This window comes from Typopeltis vanoorti, chromosome 5 (genome assembly GCF_054136105.1).
Source record: "Typopeltis vanoorti isolate ZY-2024b chromosome 5, IOZ_Tvanoo_1.0, whole genome shotgun sequence".
In the NCBI taxonomy this organism is placed as follows: Eukaryota; Metazoa; Arthropoda; class Arachnida; order Uropygi; family Thelyphonidae; genus Typopeltis; species Typopeltis vanoorti.
Window position 1 is genome coordinate 116,797,884 of NC_143553.1, and position 25,178 is coordinate 116,823,061.

Below are 25,178 nucleotides of genomic sequence, written 5' to 3' on the forward strand. Positions count from 1 at the left end.
AATCCATTTAAATCTCTGTATATTTCTTTAAAAATATGCCATTTGGTTTTTCATTCAAATAAGAACTCCCTTTTATATTTAAATGCTCACGTTATCTCTTGACACTAAACTAAAAATTCGAATAGCCAAAAACTGTGTAATAAAAATAACATTAATCAGAAAAAAGTGATGAACTTTAAGATCTCAAAGTTTTAGACAAATCAAAATATTCGGATGAGTTATATATATGGGAAAAAAAGTGTGTGTGCTTAAGGGGTGAGAGGACACTAGTGATAGACAGTAATTAATTATTTTAGAAATGTGAACATGAAAAAAAAAAAGGGTGTGTGTGTGTGTTTGATGGGACAGAAATGATAGCCTGTAATTAATTATTCAGAAAAGGTGTAAATGCTGCCACCATCTCTTCACCCTAATCTAAAATTCCCATAAAATTCAATAACAGGAACGAAATACCACACACCTATATTGGAAAAATTCATGCTGCCAAATATAGACAACCGAAAACACAACGTGACGTCTATGACCGATGCGTGTCTCCCAGAGAAATTCCAATAATTCAATACTGTATCTTATCTCTAACCATCACCCATAATCCCATAAGCAAACCATTAACTTCTCTGCATCTGATACCAACACACAACCATGACACTGAACTAGCTTCCCCCCATTTCCCCTACTCCTATTTGGTTTATAGTGTCCCATCAATCACGGCACCAATCCTCATCCACTAGTGTAACTTTCTTTTCCACTTCGATCAATGATGTCACTTATTTATAACTAACAATTACATCGCTTATCTACATTAGATAACAATACACACACACACACACACACACACACACACGGCACTGACGTCTCATTCCATATTTACCCTACCCTATTCCGTTTATAGTGTCCCGCTAATCACGACACTAATCCTCATCCACTACTATAACATCCTTCCCACTTCAACTCAATGACGTCACTTATTTACAACTAAAAAATTACGTCACTTATCTACATCTGATAACAACACACACCCATGACACTGATTCGCTTCCCCCCCATTTGCCCTATCCCTATTTGGTTTATAGTGTTCCACCAGTCACGGCACGATTCTTATCTTACGTTGACCTACTTCAGAATGTCCTATCAATGACGACACGATTTCTACGTCGCATCCCACATTTACCCTACCCCTATCTGCTTCATATCATCAATATATAATGCTTGGAATTTCCCGGGGAACAGGTGACGTCACGTTTTCGCTGTCACTTCCCCCAACATTGAAGGTACCCCTGTTTGGTCACTATTGCCACTCCTACTACTGTGGAAACCTCGGAATACAAAAGAAAAATATGTCTCTTACTAGGTGAGAGATCCACTTACCAGTAATTTGACTACAATATCACTTACAGACAACTCATCAAACTAAAGTTATTCTAATTAGAATTATATGTTTTGGTTTAAAAAACATAAAATGCAAGCATTAATTACTACAGTAACAATTACCCACGGGAACGAAGAGTTCAAACCTAACACACGATTTTTCGTATCACCTCGAAAATATTTAGTCGCATCAGAAATCGTGAGTAACACACAACCATGAGAAAATTTTTACCTTTGAAGAATACCGTGATACATCTGTCAAAGGAAGTGATTAATTATTTACTAATGTCTAAACTAAAGTTCCCACACAAAAGAGAGCGAAAACCAAATGAACCGAAATGAGTCAGTCATCTTCGAGATAAATGAATATCAGTGCAAATGCCCTAGTCAGAAAACTTCACAAGTAGGCTCAACAAAAAAGGCGAAGAGAAATGACATTTTAAGATAACACATGAAATCTACAGTGTAGGGGGAAAGAAATTCATACATGTTAAGATATCTTGGAATTTTTCAGGGTGACAAACATCCGTCATTGTCGTCAAGTTTTGTCTTTGGATGTCTATAACTGGGAGTACTAATTTTCCAATAGAGTTTCGAGAATTTCATTTCTGTTAAACGACTATGGGAATTCTTGGCGGGAGCGTTTAGGCTTTTCTGAATAATTTAATTATAATCTGGTGTCCCTGAATCACACACTTTTTTTCATAACTCATCCATATTTTATTCATAACTCATCTGAATATTTTGATTTCTCTAAAATTAAGATCTTAAAGTTCAATAAATTAACAAGTTGTGTGTGAATTCACTGTGATTTCAAAAGTGCTCTTACCTAAATATGCATAACACATCAACGACACTGTTTGTTCATTTAAGTTTACACATTTTATTTCACAGATATTATTTACATTGTAATATGCACATATAGGAATTTACAGACATGACCACTGTTTGTGGTGTTTTTGTTGTCGTAACATTTCTCTGATGAGACATGTGCGATTGGCTGATATTGATACAGCTTCCCATACTAGTATGCATAGTTCGCAGGTCACTAACAAAAATAGTACTAGTGTAAATACAAACACCTGACACTTTCGTTGTTGATTTTCGCCTGCAAAGAAAAAAAATCTTATTGTTAGTGAAGGAAAAGTTAGCAGATTACTATAATCCTAATACAGTAGTTAGCTTTGGAAGTATCAAAGCTTTAAAGAAACATACAAATTTGCCACATGAAACCGTGAAAAGTTGGTTAGCAACACAACCTACATATGTTAGACATAAACCCGTTAGAAGAAAGTTTAAGCGCAATCAAATGAAAGTCCCGACACTTTTATACACTTTTCAATGTGATTGGCAGATATGTCATCCCATGCAAAAGAGAATGGGGGTGTATATTTCCTTCTTGTGTGTATTGATTGTTTTTCCCAATTTGCATGGGTTCGAACAATGAAGAAGAAATCAGCAGACGCTGTTGTTTATGCTTTCGAGTCTATTTTTAAAGAAGTCCCATGTTACATAAACAGAGATAAGGAAAAGAGCTTTGCAATAAGAAAATTTGTGCCTTGTTTAAGAACTATAATATTCATTTATACATGACCAGGAGCGAAATGAAAGCACCCATTGCAGAATATTTATCAGAACATTGAAAAGAAAGATCTACAAATGGATGACGTATACAAAGAGTAAAAGTTAAACGAAAATATTGCCAACCCTTGTACATACTTATAACCTCACACCACACTGCACTATCGGTATGGCTCCTTCGGAAGTTTACCTACACAACGAGGATCGTGTTTGGAAATATTTGACCAGGAGCGAAATACGGAACCCAAGAGGAGGCTACCAAACAGGAATTTCAGGTAGGTGATAGCGTGGTTTTAAGTGATGATACCCACAAATTTAGAAAAGGGTTTTGGGGTAACTGGATATCAGAACTGTTCACAATTGCCCAGGTTATTAATAGAAACCCTGTAGTATATAGAGTTTGCAGTTGGGATGGAGAGATAGTGGAGGGAACTTTCTATGAACCTCAACTGCAAAAGGCTGATATACCTAATGAACTTCCGAAAGACGTGTATCTAATCGAACAAGTACTTACACAACGCAAGCAAAAAGGAAAGCTTCAGTATTTTGTTAAATAGCTCGGTTATCCCTAAGCGTATAATTCTTGGGTTCACAGCGAAGATGTTTTACTTAACCCTTCCCAGTAACGCCAGTATGAAAATGTTTCCTACTAACATGTAAACGAAATTTCAAGTGGAATTACCACACGAGATAAGACTTAAAGGTAAACGGGATGTTGCTCTTACCAAACGTCATCTTCTGGGAGAATTTAATGACATTGATTCCGGTTACGATGAGTTTCATATGATACGTGGAGTTGGAGGAGGAGGTGTCAACACTATCGACAACAACAACAACATTACAGGACATAAAGTTTTTGAAAAGTCTAAAGAAGGATTTTACAGTGTACAAGATTCCGCATGGAACTTATATTTCACCCTCTGAACTGTTTTTTTAACCCTTTCAGGTAATTCTTTCCAACTACAAGGTGATTTTGTCAATGCATATCTTACAATAATTCCATTAAAAATAAAAATTTCTTTAGGAAATAAATTTGAAGTCTTATTGAATAGAAATTGGCAATCAATTATTCCAATGATAACTGAAAATTCATATTTTTCACCCACTGTAGATTTTTCATAATCGTTTTCCTTCATTCTTCTTAGATTACTTCATATGGCACCACAAATAAATAGTTTATTATTATTATTATTATTATTATTATTATTATTATTATTATTAGTATTATTATTATTATTTCACTGATTATTAGCTCTGATTGTATATTTTATGTTAACTTTCTGTTACAAAATTCTAAACAATTAGAACTTTTCACAAAGAAACTTTCAAAGAATTTTGTTGCACACCAATTATTTCTACATTACCAAACCCAAAACACCACAACACAAAACAGCAGCTGCAGTGGATGAACGAGATGAGCGAACTCATCTTTACTAGCCTGAGCAGACATCTTCTGGAGGAGATGGAGTGTATTGCAGGGAAGACCAGGCTGAGCAGATCTTCTGGAAGAGAGTGGGGAGAATAGGAGGTGATTGGGTTATGGGTGGGGTGGGGAGCAATGCAGGAAAGACCTCTGTCACCCTCTTGAGAAACTTTTCACTTCCACCACCTATCCCAACAATTTCAGACACATGAGTGAGAGAAAGAGTTACATGGTCTAACATCAAAAACACTTTTGAGGAAACCGATTATTATTTTAGAAGACACGTACATTGTGATGTATTTATCCAGGACCACTTGGGAAAAGTTATGCAGGAAGTGGTCTGATATCTTACGGTACTTGCAAAGAAGAGCTGACTACGAAATGGACCTCGGTGATTGTTATATTCTGAAATGCCAAGATGGGGAACTAATACTTGATGATACAGGAGCTGATGAAAGTAAGGTTTTTTCTATTAGTTGTGAAGAAGCTGAGAGATTTTCACCAAAAATGTATGACATTGATAATCGTTTACTATTTTGGGAACTGAATTACCATCTATTCGTGTCATGGGGAAAATTATCGCTAATCATTTAAATTCATCAATGGTAAAATTAGATTTTCAAGATTTTATCCAATTCGATATAGATTCTTTATTTTGGGACATTTACGAACATTTTACAAAAACTGTTTGTGTATATTTGCTCATAAAAGAATACACAGAATGTTTAGGGTGTCGTGGTGTCATTTCAAAAACTGACACAATATCAAATGTATGGAAGTGTGGCTACCATGGTGTCTGATTTAAAAACTCTTTTGCATGACCATCTATTTTGATGTAATGTAACCAAGAAACAGTGAGAAACAAAAATTTTATTCGTTGAACCCTTTGGAAAATGTGAGGAGTCTAAATTAAATATTTTTAATATTTTTAGGTAATTACATGTTTTGAATTTTTCTCAGGGAATATACTTGTAAATGGTATTTCAGCAAAAGAAAATATGCATTTGTAAACTTAAATGAACAAAGATGTGTGTTTTTGTTGGTGTGTTTTTCCACAGTGAATTTTTTATTCAGTTATTCGGATTAGAACTTGATATTTAAATCCACAACTTTGTACCTTAATGCAATTCTGTTTAATTATTTTAAAAAATAATCACAACTGTGAAATTAATGCCAGGAACGAGGGGAAAAGTGTTGAAACTGATTTCCATGTTTTGATTATTTTAGAAATTGTCTAATGCTACCTATTGACATTGTTTGAGTTATCTGAAAACAATTCGTTCACATAATCGAAAATTTGAACTGTTAGAATTTGGTTGGTTTACAGAGAGCCTGCAGATAATTAACCCAAAAACTGTGAGTTAAACTCTTAAAGTTTGGTATAGAAAAACTTTTTGTACTCTGCAGATAACACATATACAAATATTACCTTTCCCCACTTAAAGTAAGATAGAAACACACCAACAGTGTATCCAGCAGCATGTGAAAACATGTCGTTGAGTCATCTGCGCAAAAGGTTCATTTTTGAAGGAACAGTCAGGGTATGGCATGGTAGGTGTAAACAGTACTATAAGAAAATACCATAGAGTCAAGTGGCTTTGGACTTAAGGCAATCGTTCATCCAATGCAGCTGCTGTTTTGTGTTGTGGTGTTTTGTGTTTGGTAATGTAAAAATAATTGGTGTGCAACAAATTCTTTGAAAGTTTCTTTGTGAAAAGTTCTAATTGTTTAGAATTTTGAAACAGAAAGTTAACATAAAATATAGCATCAGAGCTAATAATCAGTGAAATAATAATAATAATAATAATAATAATAATAATAATAATAATAATAATAATAATAATAAATAACTATTTATTTGTGGTGCCATATGAAGTAATCTAAGAAGAATGAAGGAAAACAATTATGAAAAATCGACAGTGGGTGAAATATACGAATTTTCAGTTATCATTGGTATAACTGATTGCCAATTTCTTTTGAATAAGACTTCAAATTTATATCCTAAAGAAATTTTTATTTCTGATGAAATTATTATAAGATATGCATTGACAAAATCACCTTGTAGTTGGCAAGAATTACCTGAAAGAGTTAAAAAACAGAATTCTTGGTTAATAAAATATAACCATCATGTGAAGTAGGAAATTGGTTCTCTATCTCTGGACAAACTAAGAAATTGGATGATAGAATCAGCATGCAAATATCAAATATTACTCTCCAAAGGAAGACAAAAATCAAAAATATTAACAAGTTAATAGGGAGGCCTGTTCTTGATTTAAATGAAATTGGATGCCCAAAACATGAAAACATAACATGTACCTTTAAATGCTTTTGGAAATATAACAAAAGATTCTGTGCATTTAATAATTCTCAGAAGTATATGTATTAGTTTCAGAAAAATAAACATGCAATTCTTGATTTTACTACAGTAATAAATTTCCAACAATCACCAGATGAAAATTAACTTTCTGATGAGAATCACATTGTCATAAACCACACAATGGCCATTCCACAAGCATGGGAAGAAGATTTGAACAACAGTGCAAATTTAGCAATAAGAAGATTAAGGAACAAAAAAAAGAGATTGTATTTTTCACTTTATTTATTTCTATATGTTAGATTCAGTAAATACAAATTGTAAATAATATTTCATTCAAATAAAATGTGTAAATTTAAATGAACAAATTGGGTGTCGTTGATGTGTTATACAAATTTAAGTAAGACCATAACATTTTTTTTCTCCTTGTAAAATTTCATGCCACAAATTAACCAGGGACTTTTTTTTTAAATTCACTGAATGAAACTCTGACAATTCTTGGAAGCAAAAGGAAATGGGTATTAAATTAATAGGCAGAATTTTAGTGGAGAATATTTCATCTGAAAAGTGACATTTTATTTATTATATATATAGATACCAGTCTTTTTCACTTTATTTAATTTCTGTATGTTAGATTCAGTAAATACAATTTGTTAATAATATTACAGTCAAATAAAAGGTAACATAGAAATTAACAAAGTATATATTACAGATCTAATATTCATTTGAAATAATGATAAATAACTATTTATTTGTTGTGCTGGCAAAAGAAATTTATAAAAGGAAACTACGGCGAGTTCAAAACCTTGTTTGTCGCATATCCGTTACTTAAAACTACTAATGCTAAAGAAAAAAATAAATTTCAGTTACAGAAATAGGATGACTTAGGATATGTGTGTCACAATGAATGAATCATGTGAATGCTAAAAACATATAGTCACATCAGAAACAGTCATAATACATCTCTGAAAGGGATATGATTAATGGTTTACAAAATGTCTAAGTAATGTTCACATAATCTGAAAGAGGATCGAGTTAGCAGATATGACTCACTCATCTTTGAAGTATTCTGCTATTTGAAGTAACTGCTCACTGCTGGTATTACTCATGAAAAACACACAACGTTCACAAACGTGGGAAATAAACATAGCATGACCCCATGGGCTGAAATCTAAAGGAAGAAGTACTCAACTATTTCAGGTTAGAATATTTACACATATTTCGCTCTTTGTGGTTTTTGTGTTTGTGTTGTGGTGTGGATGTAAAATTCAACTATTTTGGAATATTTTTTTGGAATATTCGTATTTAGAAGAGCCGTTCCGGAAAGCTGTAAGTAATTTTAAATTATCATTAGAATTTCTAGAATACATACAAAAGGTTTTGTAATCCATTTAACTGTCCGTTTATTTTAATTTTTTTATTCGAAAATGCCATAGAGACACCAGCAGATAATTAAATTATTCAGAAAAGCTCGAAATACTGTAGCCGTGTAAACTTTAAAGAACAAACAGTGTCGTTTATATGTTATGTATGTTTAAGTAAGATCACTTTTAAAATCACCATGAATTCACACAAGAATTGTTTATTTATTTATTTATTAAACTTTAAGATCTTAATTTAGACAAATCAAAACATTCAGATGAATTATGAATAAAATATGAACTTGAATTAGAATATGAATATAGAAGAAAATACGGATGAGCTATGGAAAAAAAAGTGTGTGTTTAAGGGACACCAATATATAATTAAATTATTCAGAAAAGCTTGAAACACTGTTTCCCTCACAACTTACTCTACGAATTCCCATCCTCTAACAGGAAAGAAATATCCCAAAATGTATTGGAAAATTAGTACAGCCATCTATAGAAGAAAAAAATCTGCATGTTTGAGTGACATTAGCATATAATTAAATTATTCAGAAAACCCTAAACACGGCCGCCATCACAACTCTATAAAGGGTGGGAATTCTTACTCTAAGAATTCCCACTCTTTAACAGGAGAGAAATACCCCAAAATATGTGTGGAAAATTAGTACACCCATCTATAGACAACCAAACACAAAACATGACGACAATGAAGGATGTGTTGCACTCTGGGAAAATTCCAAGATATCTCATCTCAAAAACATTGCCCACAATTCCATAGCCAAACCAAAACACCTTGTGATATTACAGAGATACATATATTCCCCAGAAATTTCCAAACACATAACGTCACGATTCTTATCTCTAAATATCAACGACAAGGCAATAAAAGAACCAAACTCACCATGTGATGTACCTGACAGACGAGGGCCCTAGTGAAATTCCAAACATTCCAAACTCTATAACAGCAAGTATTCACGTCACGATTCCTTATCTTATCTTGACCTTGTTAGAAGTGTCCCACCAATCACGACACAATTCGTTATCTCTAATATATCTTCCATTCCATTCAAAACAATAAAGTCACTTATTCACAACTAAAAAATGACGTCACTTATTTACAACTAACAAATGACGTCACATTTCTACATCTGATAACAACACAGATTCTATTCCTTATCTGATCTTGATCTTGATCTTGTCAGAAGTGCATCACTAATCACAACGAATCCTTATCTCTACCATCACCCATAATTTCATACGCGAACCAAAACACAAGAACTCACTTCACTGACACATATGCCCACAGGGAAATTTCAAACATTCCAATCTCATGACGTCACGCCCACAATGATGTCATCTTCTTATCAACCAAACACGTCACGATTCCTTATCTTATCTTGATCTTGATCTTGTTCAAACCGCCTGGACTACTGCTAATGTGGCATCAGACACGTATCCATATAGGCTCATATTGAAAACCTACTAAATTATGACAGAGATGCTAAAAACAGTCAACTGACAAATGAACTATTTGTTAAAGATAATGTGGCTAATGTCAGTGATATGTTTACCAAATGTGAATGTGGGATGCGTAGGCGACAAGCTTGAGTAAACTAATCGAAAACTGTCAAGATGCTTTGGGAAATACACGCTGATGACACCATGCATCAAGACCGGTACTTGATCAACAACGTTTCTGTCCGTGTTCGTTTGTTTCCCAGTTCTCCCGAAGTTAGTTTACTAACTGCAAATGCTAATGATAAGGCTAAAGGGCAAATTGAAAAGGCTACAATTTTTGTTCGCAAAGTCAAAATAAACCCAAAGATTCAACTGGCTCACCTGTCTGTGTTAGACAAGTCAAACATGGCATATCCCATCAATTATGTGCAAGTGTCTTATTTTACGATTCCCAGGGTATGTCAGATGCCACACTAGACAATCTGTATCTAGGTGAAATACCATCTAAATGAATTATTGGAATGTCTCTATTGATGGATTTAATGGCACTTTCATGAGAAATCGATTTAATTTTCATCATTTCATTCTGAAGTTTCTTGTGGTGACAGCTGATGATATTCAGTATCCTTCGCAACCTTGACTCCGAACTTCAAAGAAAGGTATTACAGGAGATTTTACTATTCACATCGCTAGGCAAATGGAACAGATACTGTGGTAATGACATTTCTTATGAGGAATACGGAAAGGGAAACGTTCTCTATGGATTTGGCTTATCCCCAGATTAAAATGCCGTTACCCCCCATGTCAACCTGTTAAGAAGAGGAAGAGTGCGATTCGAAGTTAAATTTGCTCAACCCTTTCCTGGAAACATCACAGTGGTTCTTTATGCAGAATTTGAGTGTAAACTTTCAGTAACAAAGGATCGTTCTGTGTTTCTTGACTGTGAACACTGAACAGTTAGTACGCATACTAGAGTTAGAACCCCCACAAGAAAAGTGGGTTCAGAAGTTTGTGCTCGTGATGAATTGCCACAAAATCCGATCAGATAACAACAGTCGGGGTTCATCGTGAACACAGTTCTGACCTGGTTGCCAGGACAACATTGGAAAGCTATCTATATTAAAGACAAACACGGCGATTTTTTCGATATCTTCGGTTGTCCACTCGAAAGGGATATTGTTAACTTTCTTAATATAAACACTAATAAATGGCATTATAATACTGTAGCTGTACAAGCTTAGGAATCTGTCGCGTGTGGTTTGCTCTGTGTATATTTTTTAATATTGAGATGCCATGGTCTTTCTATGCAAAATATTATTTGCAAATGTTATTCTAATGATTTTTGGTTAAATGATATTGTAGTAACTTATGCCGTTACAGACCATTTACTGAAAAAAATATAATTTAAAAAAAAATATTTTTTTTCACTTACCATTTTTTCCACACTAGTTTCTTATTCCTACGCAGCTTTCGGGGAGATAAAAAGACGAAGTTGCTATTGTTTCTTCGAGCTCTCCTGCCAACTGGGAGTGTACTGGAAGCATTTTCCTCACTGTTGATGTTGATGGTTGATATGAATGGGTCTGGGTATTCGGTTTGTTCAGTGTAGGTTCTGGATGTGACAGTCTACGTTCTTGTTGCTCTCCTTCTGTGTGAGCCAATTGGTTTCTCAAACCTAAATACTTTTGCAGAACATTTAAATGTGCTTTTACGTTGTCATCTGCATGTTTGTTTCTTATTTTTAAAATGGCACTCATTTCATCTAGTGTCTACAGTTCATGAACCTCTGGTGATTGGAGGAGTGCAAATTTTTTAAACATATGATTCATTTTCTAATAAGTGAACTCAATAAAGGAACAGTGGTACTGCCTAATAATGGGAACAGTGCTCCCCCATGCTGAAAAACCAGATTTCTTCTAGTAATGAAGGGAAGCGATTTGTTGCTTATTGCTCTTATAATTTTTTTCCTTCATAGGAGGACTTCTGGTGATTATTTAGTGGAATATCACCAGAAATAACATTTTTGCATATTTCGCAGAGCGTGGAGATTTGTCTGGAGGTGCAGTGTTTTAGAGCAGCATATGCCTGCTTGGGAGAGGAATGAGATAAGTAATTGATGAGTTATTCATATAATTTGAGTCTGTCTGCCATTTAGGAATAAACACTGTGTTGGGTTCTTTCCCTTGCAAAATCCGTGATCATAAGCGTAAAATATCAGATGTTTCCTGTCTAAAGTCTAAACTTAAATATGAGAGGGATTCTCGTGTTGCATCTTTATAAAGCTGAACTAATATGTTCCTTTGTCCTGGACAAATCTCCACGCTCCGTGAATACTTGGGAAGCTAAACAAGAAAACTGAAAAGAGTTTTGGAGTTTTTTAAATGCAATAACATAATGCCTATTGAGAGAAATTGTCCGAAAATGTGTTCCGTTACAGAATAAACTTTGTGTCATTAGAATGACACTGAAGTTACGGTGATGTGAACCTTTCATGGAAACATCAGCTATTTCCATGCCGTCCTTAGCCTGATAAACCAAATCATTGATTATGAGTAAATTTCTCACATTAGAATCAAAATCAGGTAACTTTAAACCATTCACGAATTCTGTGTTGGTAAATGTTTTAAATATATCCTGATTTTCACTGTAACAGTAAACGATTCGCTCCAATGGTGGTTGATTAGTTGATTACAATGTTCTGTGAGAGAAAACACGAATGTTGTTTTTCCCGACTGAGTAGCTCTGGAAATAATGCATGTAAATGGATGTATGAACATAGCGAAAATGATAACATAATTAGACTGTGATTATTTTTCTATAATCAGGGATCATGTAAAAACAGATAGATACTTGTTATTAATATAAACAAAATTCCCCCATCAAGATGTTTTAATCACAGTCACCATATAATAATGAGAATGTTTAGTATGAGAATAATTCTGGTATGAGATACCAGATTTAACATTCTCATACCAGAAAAATTCTGGTATGACAATGTTTATAACATTCTCGTACCAAGATTCTCATACCTAGACAGTATTCACTGTCTAGCCGATTTTTGTACCAACTCTAGAACTCTGTACGAGTTTGTTTGTTCATTTCTGGCTGGAAATATGATTTTTCAGGGATGACTCCATGATAATACAGAGAATCAGATATATGGAACTTATGAGGAAAGATACCCTTATGAACTTCTGGGAGATCGAACATGGCTGGTAGTGTTCTTAGAGGGCCACTAATGTACGAAAGAGTATCAAGAATTATGGTGTTTAATTGGTCATAATAGATAGGAAGTATATTAGATCTGTTAAACACTACATGGGGATGGAAATTTTTTGCAAAAAGATATTCCAAAATAAAATACCCGTCAAAACCACGAAAATTGTGTGGAATCACATGGATATTTTCGTATTTTGGTTTATCAGACCAAAGGGGCCTACCATCTTGTCCCGGTTTCATTATATTCTTGACAGAAAACATATCATCTATGAACTTACCCACACAGTTTTCATCAGAGAACTCGCGTTTTTGAGTACCAAACTTAGCTATACATAATACAGGAACATGATGATGATTTTAGCAATAGGTCCTGTGTAAACAAAATCATATAAACCTGCTTAGTTGAAACATCCAATTTTTGCACAAAGCACATATGTTTTTGGTGAAGTAACTTGCAGTGGATGCAGTAATTTCATGTGGACAGACGTGGCTTTTATCTGTAGAGAAAGTACACAAATACTGTCTTCAAAAATGGAATTTTTGACAAATATTATTTTGTACATGAAAATTCAGACATTCGTTGCCGTAGAAAAATCTATTGAATGGCTCACACAAACTTAGGTCCTGCACACTATGACTGGCATTTGTGTGACAACAGATGCATACATCTATGCATTTGCAATCTGCTAGAATCTCTGAAGGTTTGAAAGCAACTGGGGCAATAATAGTTATTCCCAAACAGAGCTGAGACACTATGCACAAAATCATAATGACAATTGCTATACAAAAAATGACAGATCTGTTTACTTGCATTCGAGCTATGAAATACTCCAAATGCAAGTAAACAGATCTATTTGCAACTGCCAAAAAATTATGATGTGGTGTTCCAGAGTAAATGCTTTTGAAATAAACTTGCTTCTGGAATACCATAAGAAATGAGCAGAACTCCTGCAATTTTGTGGAGAGTTAAAGCTGTCTTTCTTTATATCTTTATATCTTTTTACAATCAAACCACACTTGTCTGTATGTTGCAACTTCACCAGTGCGTGAAGAAACGCTCAGAACAAGTGCTCAGGCCATGCAAAGATTGTGTTTGTTGTTAATTTCCACAACAGCTCTTTTGTTTTTCAGAAATTCATTCTGGCTAAGCAGCGTTCTTCTTTTCAGATTGGTTCTTCCACCACCGTTGTTACAGATGTTAATAAGTACGACATCAATAACAAGATCATTTGCTAAAAGAAACTTACGTTTCGATTGGGCAACAACATAAATTGCATCAACTATCCTTTCGATAGTTAATTCAGAAAACAACATGAATGGTAAGTTAATATTACTCTCTAAACTGGATGCACTAACGCCCAAGTGAACATGAGAAAAAGTTCCTACTCATTAAATGCTGAATGATCTCATTAAGCATATCTCGAAACATTCCGAAAAAAGACTCAGGTGAGAGGAGTTCAAGATCACAAAATCTAATTTGATACTCCATTTGACAAGTTTGATATTTGATAGAAAACAGAGATTGCCCCACCGAAACAGTATAAAAATCCCTGTAGAGTGAGGGGGTCAGTAGTGGTAGAAGAACTTTTAGTTTCAGATACAGAATGCAATAATTGTGGAGGGTCACAACTACTTCCAGCCACAACTACTTCCAACTACACCAGCATGAGAAACATGTGGATTAACACCATGACCTCTGTGTTGTTGTTCATTTTCACCTACAGATGGATCTGTCACATCAACTTTGACAATAACTGGCACATGGTTATGCACAATGCTGCCCCTAACAAACCGAATGACTGATGATCGCTATTAAAAAAATTACTTTGTAGATTTAGAAATCTCTTTTATAAATAAATAAATAAATGTTAATCGTCATAAAGTGATTTTGCAATTGTCACACTATGCAATCCTTTCCCTAACACAATTTTACTAAACATCAACCCTTAAAATCGTTCCCAAAAACCTTAAGAAGCAAAAAAAATAATAATATAATGACTTATGGACTTTTCACTTAACACAAAACGTTTGAAGTAATTTTCATGAACATGTTTTTAATTTCCATTGCTAAACCACCTTGTAAACTTATATATTAAAAACTTTGACATTAAAAACATTACTTTCTAGATTTCAGAAGTCTCTTAGAAAATAAATAATTAAATGTTAGACATCATAAAGTGTTTTTGCAATATCGACACTTTGCGTTGCTTTCACTAACACAATTATATCCACCCTCAATATTTTTCCCAATCACTAACAAGCAGAAAAAAAATATATATATATATATATCTATATATATATAGATAGATAGATAATGACGTATGGCATTTTACTTAACACATAAACAGTTTGAAATATTTTCGTAAACATGATTTTTAATTTTCCATTGCAAAACCACCTTTTAACCTTATATATTAAACTTAAATATTAAAAAAAACTCAACTATTGTTAATATTTGCAGATGACATTGCCATGTTAAAAGCATTAACTTACAATTTCTGCTGAATAACTCATTTTGGAACTACGAACTTCTGACTGCATATAGGTATTCCAAATAATTGAAAAACAACAGGAATCTTCCAACCCATTATGGTCTATTTATAAAAAATCAGAACCAATGGAAAATCAATAACGAGAACATGTGACTTCCTATAACCAAAGAACTCATCGGTCACATTCCAGTTTCCTAGCTACACAAAATATAAACAAACAAACCATCTACTTGGAAACAACAAGTGTTTAAAATCCTTAATCAGGAATAAATAAATTTAGGATATGTGTCATCGCAATCATGTGAATGCTAATCATTTAGACACATGTAAGTGTTTGGGAAACAAGCCACCATGGGAAAATGATACCTTTTGAACAATACCGCAACTCATATATTACAGGATGTGATTAATACAAACAGCTAAACTAAAGTTCCATAGTCTGATAGAGGTCGAAACTAAGACCGGAAATAAATGGTATTAACAGATAGGCAAGCACTGGGTTTACTTTTCTTCCAGGATGTCGGTAATCAGAGAAGCTCCAGAAGCATGGGGTAAAAACCATGGAAAAATACCTTTTAAACAATACCGCAAGTCATCTAATACAGCATGTGATTAGTTGTATACAAAATGACTAAACTAAAGTTCCATAGTCTGAAACGTGGAGACCGAAATCTAAGACCGGAAATTAATGAGTCATCTTCAAGAAAACTATTGGCAAATCTACAGTGTGAGAAAATAATTCACACATATTTTATTTATTTATTTATTTATTTTCTCAGTTATTCTAGTTAGAATATGAAGGAACTGAATTTAAAAGTAAAATAGGTGAAATAAAATCAACCAGTCGGAGGGAAAAAAATTACGAGTGCTAATATCAAACCTAAGTAAATATGTCACGCAATACTGTGAAATTAAACGAAAGGCAAGCGCTGCATTTACTTTTCTTCCAGGATGTTGGAAAGCAAAGAAACTCCAGAAGTGTGTGAAAAAAAAACAAAAAAACATAGCCATGAGTGAAGGAAAAACGAAATGCACCTGTAACCTATAATGAAAAAATAGTCAACTGCATTTCAGATCTTGTGTTTGTGTGTTTTTCGCTGTGAATATATGTTTAAAATCAGCAATTTGGAATATTCAGAAAATTTCGATAGTTCCATCAAGTCCCATTCTGGAAAGAAATATAAGTTAATCTTTTTTTTTTAAAAAACTTAAACATAACAAGTGATATTTGTAATTACAATAACCACTTTTCGTATGTTTTTGTAAGTGCAATTCTAATACTGAATAGTTTTTTTTCATAATTCTATCGCCATCTCTAAGAATTCTAAGAACTCTACTGTAAGAATTTCCATAGTTTTAACAGGAAAGAAATACACCAAATTATATTGGAAAATTAGTACAGCCATCTATAGGCAATGATGGATTCCACGAAAGTCGCTCCCCCCATTCACCCTATCCCTGTTTGGTTTAAAGTGTCCCAACAAATCACATCACGAATCCTTATCCACTAATATATATTCCTTTCCCATTCAAAACAAAAACATCACTTATTTACAACAAACAATTACGTCACTTATTTAAAACTAACAAATTATGTCACTTATCTTCATATGATAATAACACATATCCACATCACGATTCCTTATCTTATTTTGATCTTGATCTGTTTAAAAGTGTCCCACCAATCACGACAAGAACCCTTATCCACTAATATATCTTCCTTTCCATTCAAAATAATAACATCACTTATTTACATCTAACAAATTACGTGACTTATTTACAACTAACAAATGACGTCACATTTCTACATCTGATAATAACACACATCCTATTCCTTATCTTATCTTGATCTTGATCTGATCAGAAGTGCCCCATCAATAACGACACAAATCCTTATCTCTACCATCACCCATAATTCCATACGCGAACCAAAACACAAGACCTGACGTCACTGACACAAATGATCCCCAGAAAAATTCCAAACATTCCAAATTCATGATATCACATACACAATGACATCATCAAATGAAGAACCAATCACGTCACGATTGCTTATCTTATTTTGATCTTGATCTGGTTATTAGTGGTCACACTACTACTCACGTGGAATCACGTATAAAAAATCACTTCGGTGGAATGCAGAATAGCTTCATTCTGTAAAATAGGCAAACCTGACAGAGAATTGATACAATGGAAAATTACATATCAAATCTTCTGCGCAATACTACATAATCACTGTAATTGGATATTGCAGCTGCTTTCACAAACTGGTTATAATGGAAACAAATATCCATGCAGTTCTATGGGAACTTGTAAAGCTTAGAGAAATTCTTTAATTCTAGATGAGTAATAACCCTTCTGAATAATATGCTTTTACCACCATTGAAATATCATACGGGCAAGAGCAAAAATGATATTAAAATAATCTCAGTGGCTCTTGCAATGTCAATTGTGAGTTATTCTATTTTGCAATTATTGCCTAAGCAAATAAAGCTATGCTCCCAGTGTGTTGTTTCTGTTAACAGGTAATCGTTTTTGATAGATTTTATTTGTATAGCGGGAAAAAAAAAGCTAGCGCTTTCGAGCTTCTCCAACTGAAGTGTTTTTCTCCAGTCTAGTGTTTCATGAAGCCTTCATGAAACACTAGACTGGATCCGAAGCCCACGTCTTTCTATACCAGGCATCTCAAACACGCGGGCCGCATAAGGCCCGCCGTCAAGTAATATGCGACCCGCAAAACATTGTAACTAATATGGTTATTTAACTATTGACAACACCGAATTAAATAAACATATTTAAAAAAAAAATAACATTTCCACTTGACATCATTTTATAGGCCAAATGATGGAATTTAACCGAATTTTAACGAGCAAGTCTACGTACAATGCTACATCCGCTGACCACAGCAGTCGGAGGTTAGCGGTTAGCAATTTTCAAGTCGCAAGAAAGTGTAGCGTTTTCTTTATAAAAATAAAGAATTTATAAAAATAATGTCGAAACCTTCAACCAGTATGAACAAAAAATTAATTGAAGTAGAACATAGTAGTTTTCAAGAAAAAAAATGGGTGATACAATATTTTTGTATTCAAGGAAATAACAATTATGCCTGATATGTAGAAACTCTATTGCAGTTTGCAAAGAATATATTATTAAAAGGCATTACGATATAAATCATAAAGAAAACTATGACAAATATGTTGCGAAACTTCGTGAAGATAAATTGTCAGAATAAAAGTTGACACTTCCAAATCAACAAAGTGTGTTTCCCAAACCAATTGAAGATAACAGAGGTAAAGACCAGTTATTTGTTATCACATTTAATTGCAAGCAATCGAAACCATTCACTGAAGGGAAATTTATTCCCGAATGTATTATTAAAGCAGATGAAGTGTTGTGTCCTCATCAGTTAAAGAAATTTTAAAATATATGATTATCTCGAAATACCATTGCTAGCAGAATTGACCATATAGCCGGGAACTCAAGGAATCAACTAAAATCAATAATTTCAACATTTCAGACCTATTCTCTTGCAATTGAGAAAGTACAGATGTACGGGATATCGCTCAGCTGGCTGTTTTTTTTTTTCGTGGCTCTGGTATTTTATCTGTTCGTTAGCACATATTTAGATGAATAACTATTTTCAACTTTAAAGAATATTAATAAAACTGCGGAAAGATCAAGACTAACAGACCAGCATGTGCAAGCAATATTGAAAATAACTACAGTTCAACAAATTCAACCACATTTTGAAGATTATTAATGAAAAACGTTGTCAAGTTTCTTCAAAAAAATGCTACGTATCATTTTATTTATATGTATTTGTGTAACATGGTTGTACTTTGTACTTATATACTCTAATGTTAATATTAATAAATCTGTTTCCTCTTTATTTCAAGATTTTTTTTGTTGTTGCTGCTCGCGGCTTCCCGTATAATTCTAAATTTGTCCCTTGGAGGTAAACGAGTTTGACATGCGTGTTCTAAATAAAGGTATCGTTCATACCGACTGAGCAACCGACACCTTGGATGTTTGAACCATTCTGTCATTATGAAGAAACGATGTCTACGCATTACCCAAATTAAGGGACTTATAAATCTAAATTACCTTACAGATTAGGTGTACTTGTGGAGTAGGATTTCAATCTCGAGAAAATATGATTTCCCTTGAAGATATTACTTGTATATACATAACATCTGTAAAAGGAGAAGTGATGATAATAGAAATTTAGAAAGAAAATAAATAATTTCGATGATGAAGATAACAAAATAAAAATTAAAAGAAAACAAAATTTAAAAAAATACTAAAACCATATTAATAGATTAAATAAAAGAGAAGATAAAATTTCTCAAGAAAAAAGAATGAAAACAGGACTCACAATTAGTGTGAGTGAATAACGTTGCATAAGAGAGCAATTGACAATTTCCTTCGTAATAAGTGACCTCGCATTTGTAATCGCCTTTATCTTCTGTTCTCAGCGGAAAGATATGCAAATACGCAGATGTCTCGTTAAGGAAGAAACGAGAGCGATTTGGTCGCCATTCATGCATAGGCTTCTTAACCACGTCACTGTACACGTAAATTTCCTTCCATCCGTTCGACACTTTTGTCGTCCACCTAATGGAGTAAACTGCACCGCACCAGGAAATGTCGACATTACAAGGAAGATCGACGGCTTCACCAACAACTCCGATCACACTAACAGTACTCCCTGAAAGACATCGAAATCGCACACATTTAACAAGCAGTCATTAATACAATAATTTTAATGCAATTGATAATTATAAACTACTTATAAACAACGTGTTCACATAATTAAAGCTTTATTTTTATTTATTACACTGTTTATACAATGAATAGGATAAAGTTATAATTTGAGTTTTATCGCGTTTTAAAGTTAAGGCTCCTTTTAGATTTATGAACAACTTATGCTATTTCAGCAGACTAATGAACATACGAATTTCGTATAGAGTTTTAGCACAGATGATATTTCAAGTTTTATATATGACAAGCTACTAGAATGAGATTTGCTCCTCAGATTAGATGTTTCAACTTGAAGAGCGTCTTTGGTTTCTAAGACGACGCATATTCTGAAAGCGCAAGGCAATTATCCGATAGAAGAAACGATGCTAGACACTGGCTTCGCATTTTGTTGAGAAAGAGAGCTAGATGGAGTGAATAGAATGATAGATTTTTTTTTTCTTTAACTCAATAAAAATACATTAGAAGATAGGCAACAAAAAAACTATTTATATATTATAAGTATTTATATTACACAGAAAGAAAGATTTTCTTATCTGATATACAATAGAAAATACAATAAATGAATCAACATTACAGTTCATTTTCACTCTGAGTTATTTTTGAAATGAAGTGCCTTGTCATCGGCAATCCAGAACAGGGTACCATTTAGATTCACTCCACCATAAATTTAGCGACAGTTCTTGTTTCTTTAGACTAATGAAGTTCCAGTGAAAGCTTGCTTGATCGTTTCAGACGTAAGTTATACATGAGGGTTTGTGCAGATTCGGTGGTGGTTATTTCTTGCGCTCTTCAGGTGGAAACTGTAGATGAAGGGAAAATGGCATATTCTGCTCTGTTTATTTCTGTATGGACTAAATTCCAGTAGTCTTCTTGGCTGTGTGCGTAATTACAGGTGCTAGAAGCAGTATTCAGGGCATAGGTTAATATTAAAAATAACCAAGGTGGTTGGAATCTGGGATGGAACTCCTCGATTTACGTGTAAGATCCCACTGAAAAATGGGTAGCTTCTTCAGTCTTGTAGACGAGAAGGTTAACGATGAAAAAAACGAAGGGCGAAGTTTCAGGCACTGACATGAGGAGGTTGTATATTTTCTTGTAGTTGTGGGAAGAATTTGGAAGTGAGGCTTCAGATGATACAAGATGACATACCGGCTCCGTGCTGTTTCTAGAAGGTATAAGGATTCCCTGAGGTGTAGCGATATCTAGGATGGCTTTTATAATAGGAGCTTACATCTGTGGATATTAATTTTCAATTTTTGGGTTCTTCATTGGTAGGCATGTGAATTTTTTCACTTTAGGGTCTAGGCCAGGAAGTCTCACATGATTCTTATTTCTTCCCAGTTCCATGTAGGGAAAAGAAAGGGCTAGCCAGTTGAGAGACTTGTTATGTTTCTGTTCGAAAATAGTGGTTCTTGTAAGTACAACTGACTCTGCTGATTCTGTCAGTGTGTGATGAAGTTCTGTATTTTTCCACCACCTTAGATTATCTCACTAAAAATGGGGTGCTTTAGGACGAGATGGTGCAGAACTGGCCATTCGGAGGATTGTGGATGATTTCATGATGTAATCGAAGGTGGTTACATAAGTATGATTGGACTGAAGTGTCTTTAGGAGGAAGATTAACTTGAAGGATCTAATGCTGTTTTCATGGAAAATCAGGCCTTGGCCTCCCTTACTGACTGGCTTGCAGAGTTCAGGGTATGTTGTCCAGTTAGTATTGTATCAGAGGAAACGTTTTATTGCCTTTTGAATGTGATCGAAAAATTCTTCAAGGGGTGTGAGTACGTTGAGGATACAACATGACACACTCCCAGCCATCTGGTTAACTATTAGTACTCTTCCTCTAAGTCAGCGTTTCCCAAACTTTTCCTACGACGGAAAACTTCACAAATCCAGAAATTTTCACGGAACAGCTTGGTTATTTTGGAATGTATCAATTAATAATTAATTGTTAATTTAGTTGATTTTTTATTATTAATTAATAAATGATCATTAATTATTAATTAATGTAACATAAATTCAACATAAACATTATTAAATTAATTCGTGCTGATTTTCGTTGACATCCCATTCTGATCACCAAAAATTTACAATATTATTAGTAGTATTACGAGTGAACGCAGACTTTTTCTCCTGTATGCTGGTGGTTTCCTCTCCTTTTGTACATCCTGGGGATCACTTTGTTGGCTGGTGGTGAATGACTAACTATCAGCAGCGTCACGAACACCTTCAATAAGAGATTTCTTAATACCAAAATTAAACAAAGTCCCTTGTCTCTTATTCATATTAAAATTTAAATTTGCAGGCCTATCAATTTTAAAAGTCACGGGACTACGGTTTCGAAACTTTCACCCTACAATACGAACTTGCTATGAAAGTATTCAGTATTACTAGATTTGAGAACCGGATACATACTACCTTGATCTTCGATTTTAGTGGGAAAATTTTCTTTATACTTCCTTGCTGATTCGTCAGTAACATTTGCAAGACAGATGTTATTTCTTTCAGTTTTGAGAACAGAGGATATGCCGCCCATCGTTATAATCCGCTTGCAGACAATTTTTATGACCGGTCATAAAAAGCGGTATTCCCTTCCTCAAATGTTGAAAGGTTTCGATGTGTGAAAATTTACGATACACATATGTTATTAGGCATTCTGGGTCTAAGCTTTTCGAAATATTCACGAGTATTATTCTCCTCAGAATATTTCCACTATAAAATATTTATTCATGAAAAATGCTTAGAAAACTAAAATGACAAATTCCAGGAGAACCTCTCGCTGAACACTTATTCACCTAGCGCGGAACACTGCTGTTCCGCGGAACACAGTTTGGGAAACCCTGCTCTAAGTGAGAGATTGAACTAATGCCGTTCCATTTTCCTTGCACCTGCTTAAATCAGTTGTGGAGCTGTGTCCAGTTCAGTGTGTTATATATCTTGGTGTTGCCAAGGTGTACATATAATTATGTTTGTCCTTCACTTGACCAAGTACATTCGCTCGTAGAATCATTTTTAGCCTTGCAACAGCCGACACAAGCCAGTGGTTTTTGAAGAGTTTAATTTGGTCCCCGAGGCTTGTGCATATAGTCTGTGTGCTTCCTCTCCTTCTGTCATTTCTTCTTCATTTTGGACTATTACAGTGACATCATTGGTATATGCTGATAGGTTTGATTTTGATATGGCTCTATTATGCTAGTTTGTTTGGAGATGATGGTCTCACGTGCTCTTTTTAAGAAGGGTTCTATGGCCAGTGTGTAAATTGTCCAGAGAGAGCACAGCCATGCTTGATCCCTCGAGAGTATGACAAAGTGTGAGTGAGCCTGTTGTTGATTTGTGAACAGAAGGATGCATCTCTGTATAGTAGTTGCACTATTTCAATGATGAGAGGATCATAGCCGGATGTCCTTAGGACTTCATAAAGGATTTACTCTGTCGAAAGCCTTCTCCTGATCAAGTCTGATGAATGCTAGGTTTTTATGAAGGCTGTTTGCGATGTGGATGAGATCTCTTACTAAATGGAGATTATCAAGCATTGATCTTCCTGGAACAGAATAAGTTTCGGATATCCGTGTGGTCTCCCTTCTTTGATATCGATCGTGCTACTGAGGTCGTGACGGATTGTGGGAGCTCATTTAGGTAGCCTTCTTGTAGTTTTTTGAGAAGTAGTCCGAGTTGATTACAGAATACTTGGAAAAACTCTGACGTCAGACCTTCAATGCCAGAGGATTTGTTTTTTGGCAAGGATGTGAATGCAGTTTTCAGTACATATGGCGTGATTTTGTTTTCTAAGTGGTTCCGATCTGTTGTAGAGATGTTGTTGTTTCTTTCAGTAGTCCGTGAATGGGATGAAGAGCAATATGCATTCTTGAACATTGTAGAATTTCAGATGTGATTTTACTTGGATCTTCATTGATGCTGCCATCTTGAAGTCTGATGGCAGAGATGGAGTTAGCTGCCTGGGATATTTTTTCGAAAGAGAAAAAATATTTCGTGGAGGCATCTGAAAGATTTATTTGTGTATGCCGCGATCTAAGTAGGGCATCTTTTGCAGATAATTCTGAGTGTGGATGCATGACTTAGAGTGCTGAATGATATTCAGGGCCTTCCTCTCGGAGATACTTGAGCTCTTTGTCAAGTTGTTGGATTCTAATGTTCCTCTGTTAAGTTTTCTGGTGACTATCGATCTGAGTAAAGAATTTTATTTGTGATTTTAGGTGGAGACACCATGTTTTCATTGGTTCTGTATCCCCTTTCAAAGAGTGAGGTTAGTTATTAAAGCCAGAGTGTTTATTATATAATCTGGATATTTGAGGAGGGTATTGTGGAAGATCCAATAGACACTTCCTGATTTGGATGCTTCCAAAGATAATGAAAGCTGCAGCTTGACGAAGAAATGATCTGAGATGTAGGAAGGAATATGTGAGATTTTTCTAATTAGATTAACAGTGTGTTTGGAAATGTAGTATCCATCCAATCGTACTTGGTAGAGTGGCCTATTAGTCGCTGTGATTGCTGACCTCCATGAGTAGGATTTCGTAACTGGATGTTGATGCCGAAAGACGTTAATGAGTTCATTATCGTTTAACAGTATTTTAAGTTTGTTTATTAACTAGCTAGGATGTTCAACACATTGAAGTCTTTCTTTCTCTTGGTGAAGAGTGCAATTAAAGTCTCCAGTTGTTATGATATGATCTTGGTCATTACTACAAAGATATTTTTGAATAAAATTCAAGATCTGTGATCCCAGAGCATCTTGCTGTGGTATGTAGATGTTGAATACATGCAGGATATTTTACGTGAGCATATAGTGCGTATCCTGGTATATCAGCAATCACTTTCAGTTTGTAGGGAGATTGATGATGAATACCTAAGTAAACTCCTGCTCCATGATGTTGTGGATTGCAGATGTAGGTCATAAGGTAACTCTGCCCATCTTCTGGATAAATTGGATGATTAGTTGATATTTGTTTCTTACAGAAGTATTAGGTCTATATCATATTTTTGTACCTGGTCAAGGAAAGAGCGACGTAAACCTTGCTTTTTTTCCAGTTCGGGATTTTCTTGGCTCTGGAATTTGTGATGGGAGAGAAGGGTTGGTTTACGTTTTCCTTTGCTTTGATTTTTTTCATGTACAATGTTGTTCTGTTCAAATGGTTTGCTATTCTGGCCTGAGATGTTTATTGATTATCGTTAGT

At 34.4% G+C, this 25,178-nt stretch overlaps 1 protein-coding gene across 2 annotated transcripts in view; it reads right to left on the reverse strand.

Annotated features, from left to right (window-relative positions):
• Window positions 1–25,178, reverse strand: part of LOC150106744 (neural cell adhesion molecule 1-like) — a 199,101-nt gene that overhangs the window by 144,578 nt on the left and 29,345 nt on the right. For both annotated transcript variants that reach the window (XM_090392680.1, XM_090392679.1), the window contains exon 3: window positions 19,598–19,930. In XM_090392680.1, coding sequence (XP_090248806.1) covers window positions 19,598–19,930 — 333 coding nt within the window. The remainder of the gene's footprint in view (window positions 1–19,597; window positions 19,931–25,178) is intronic.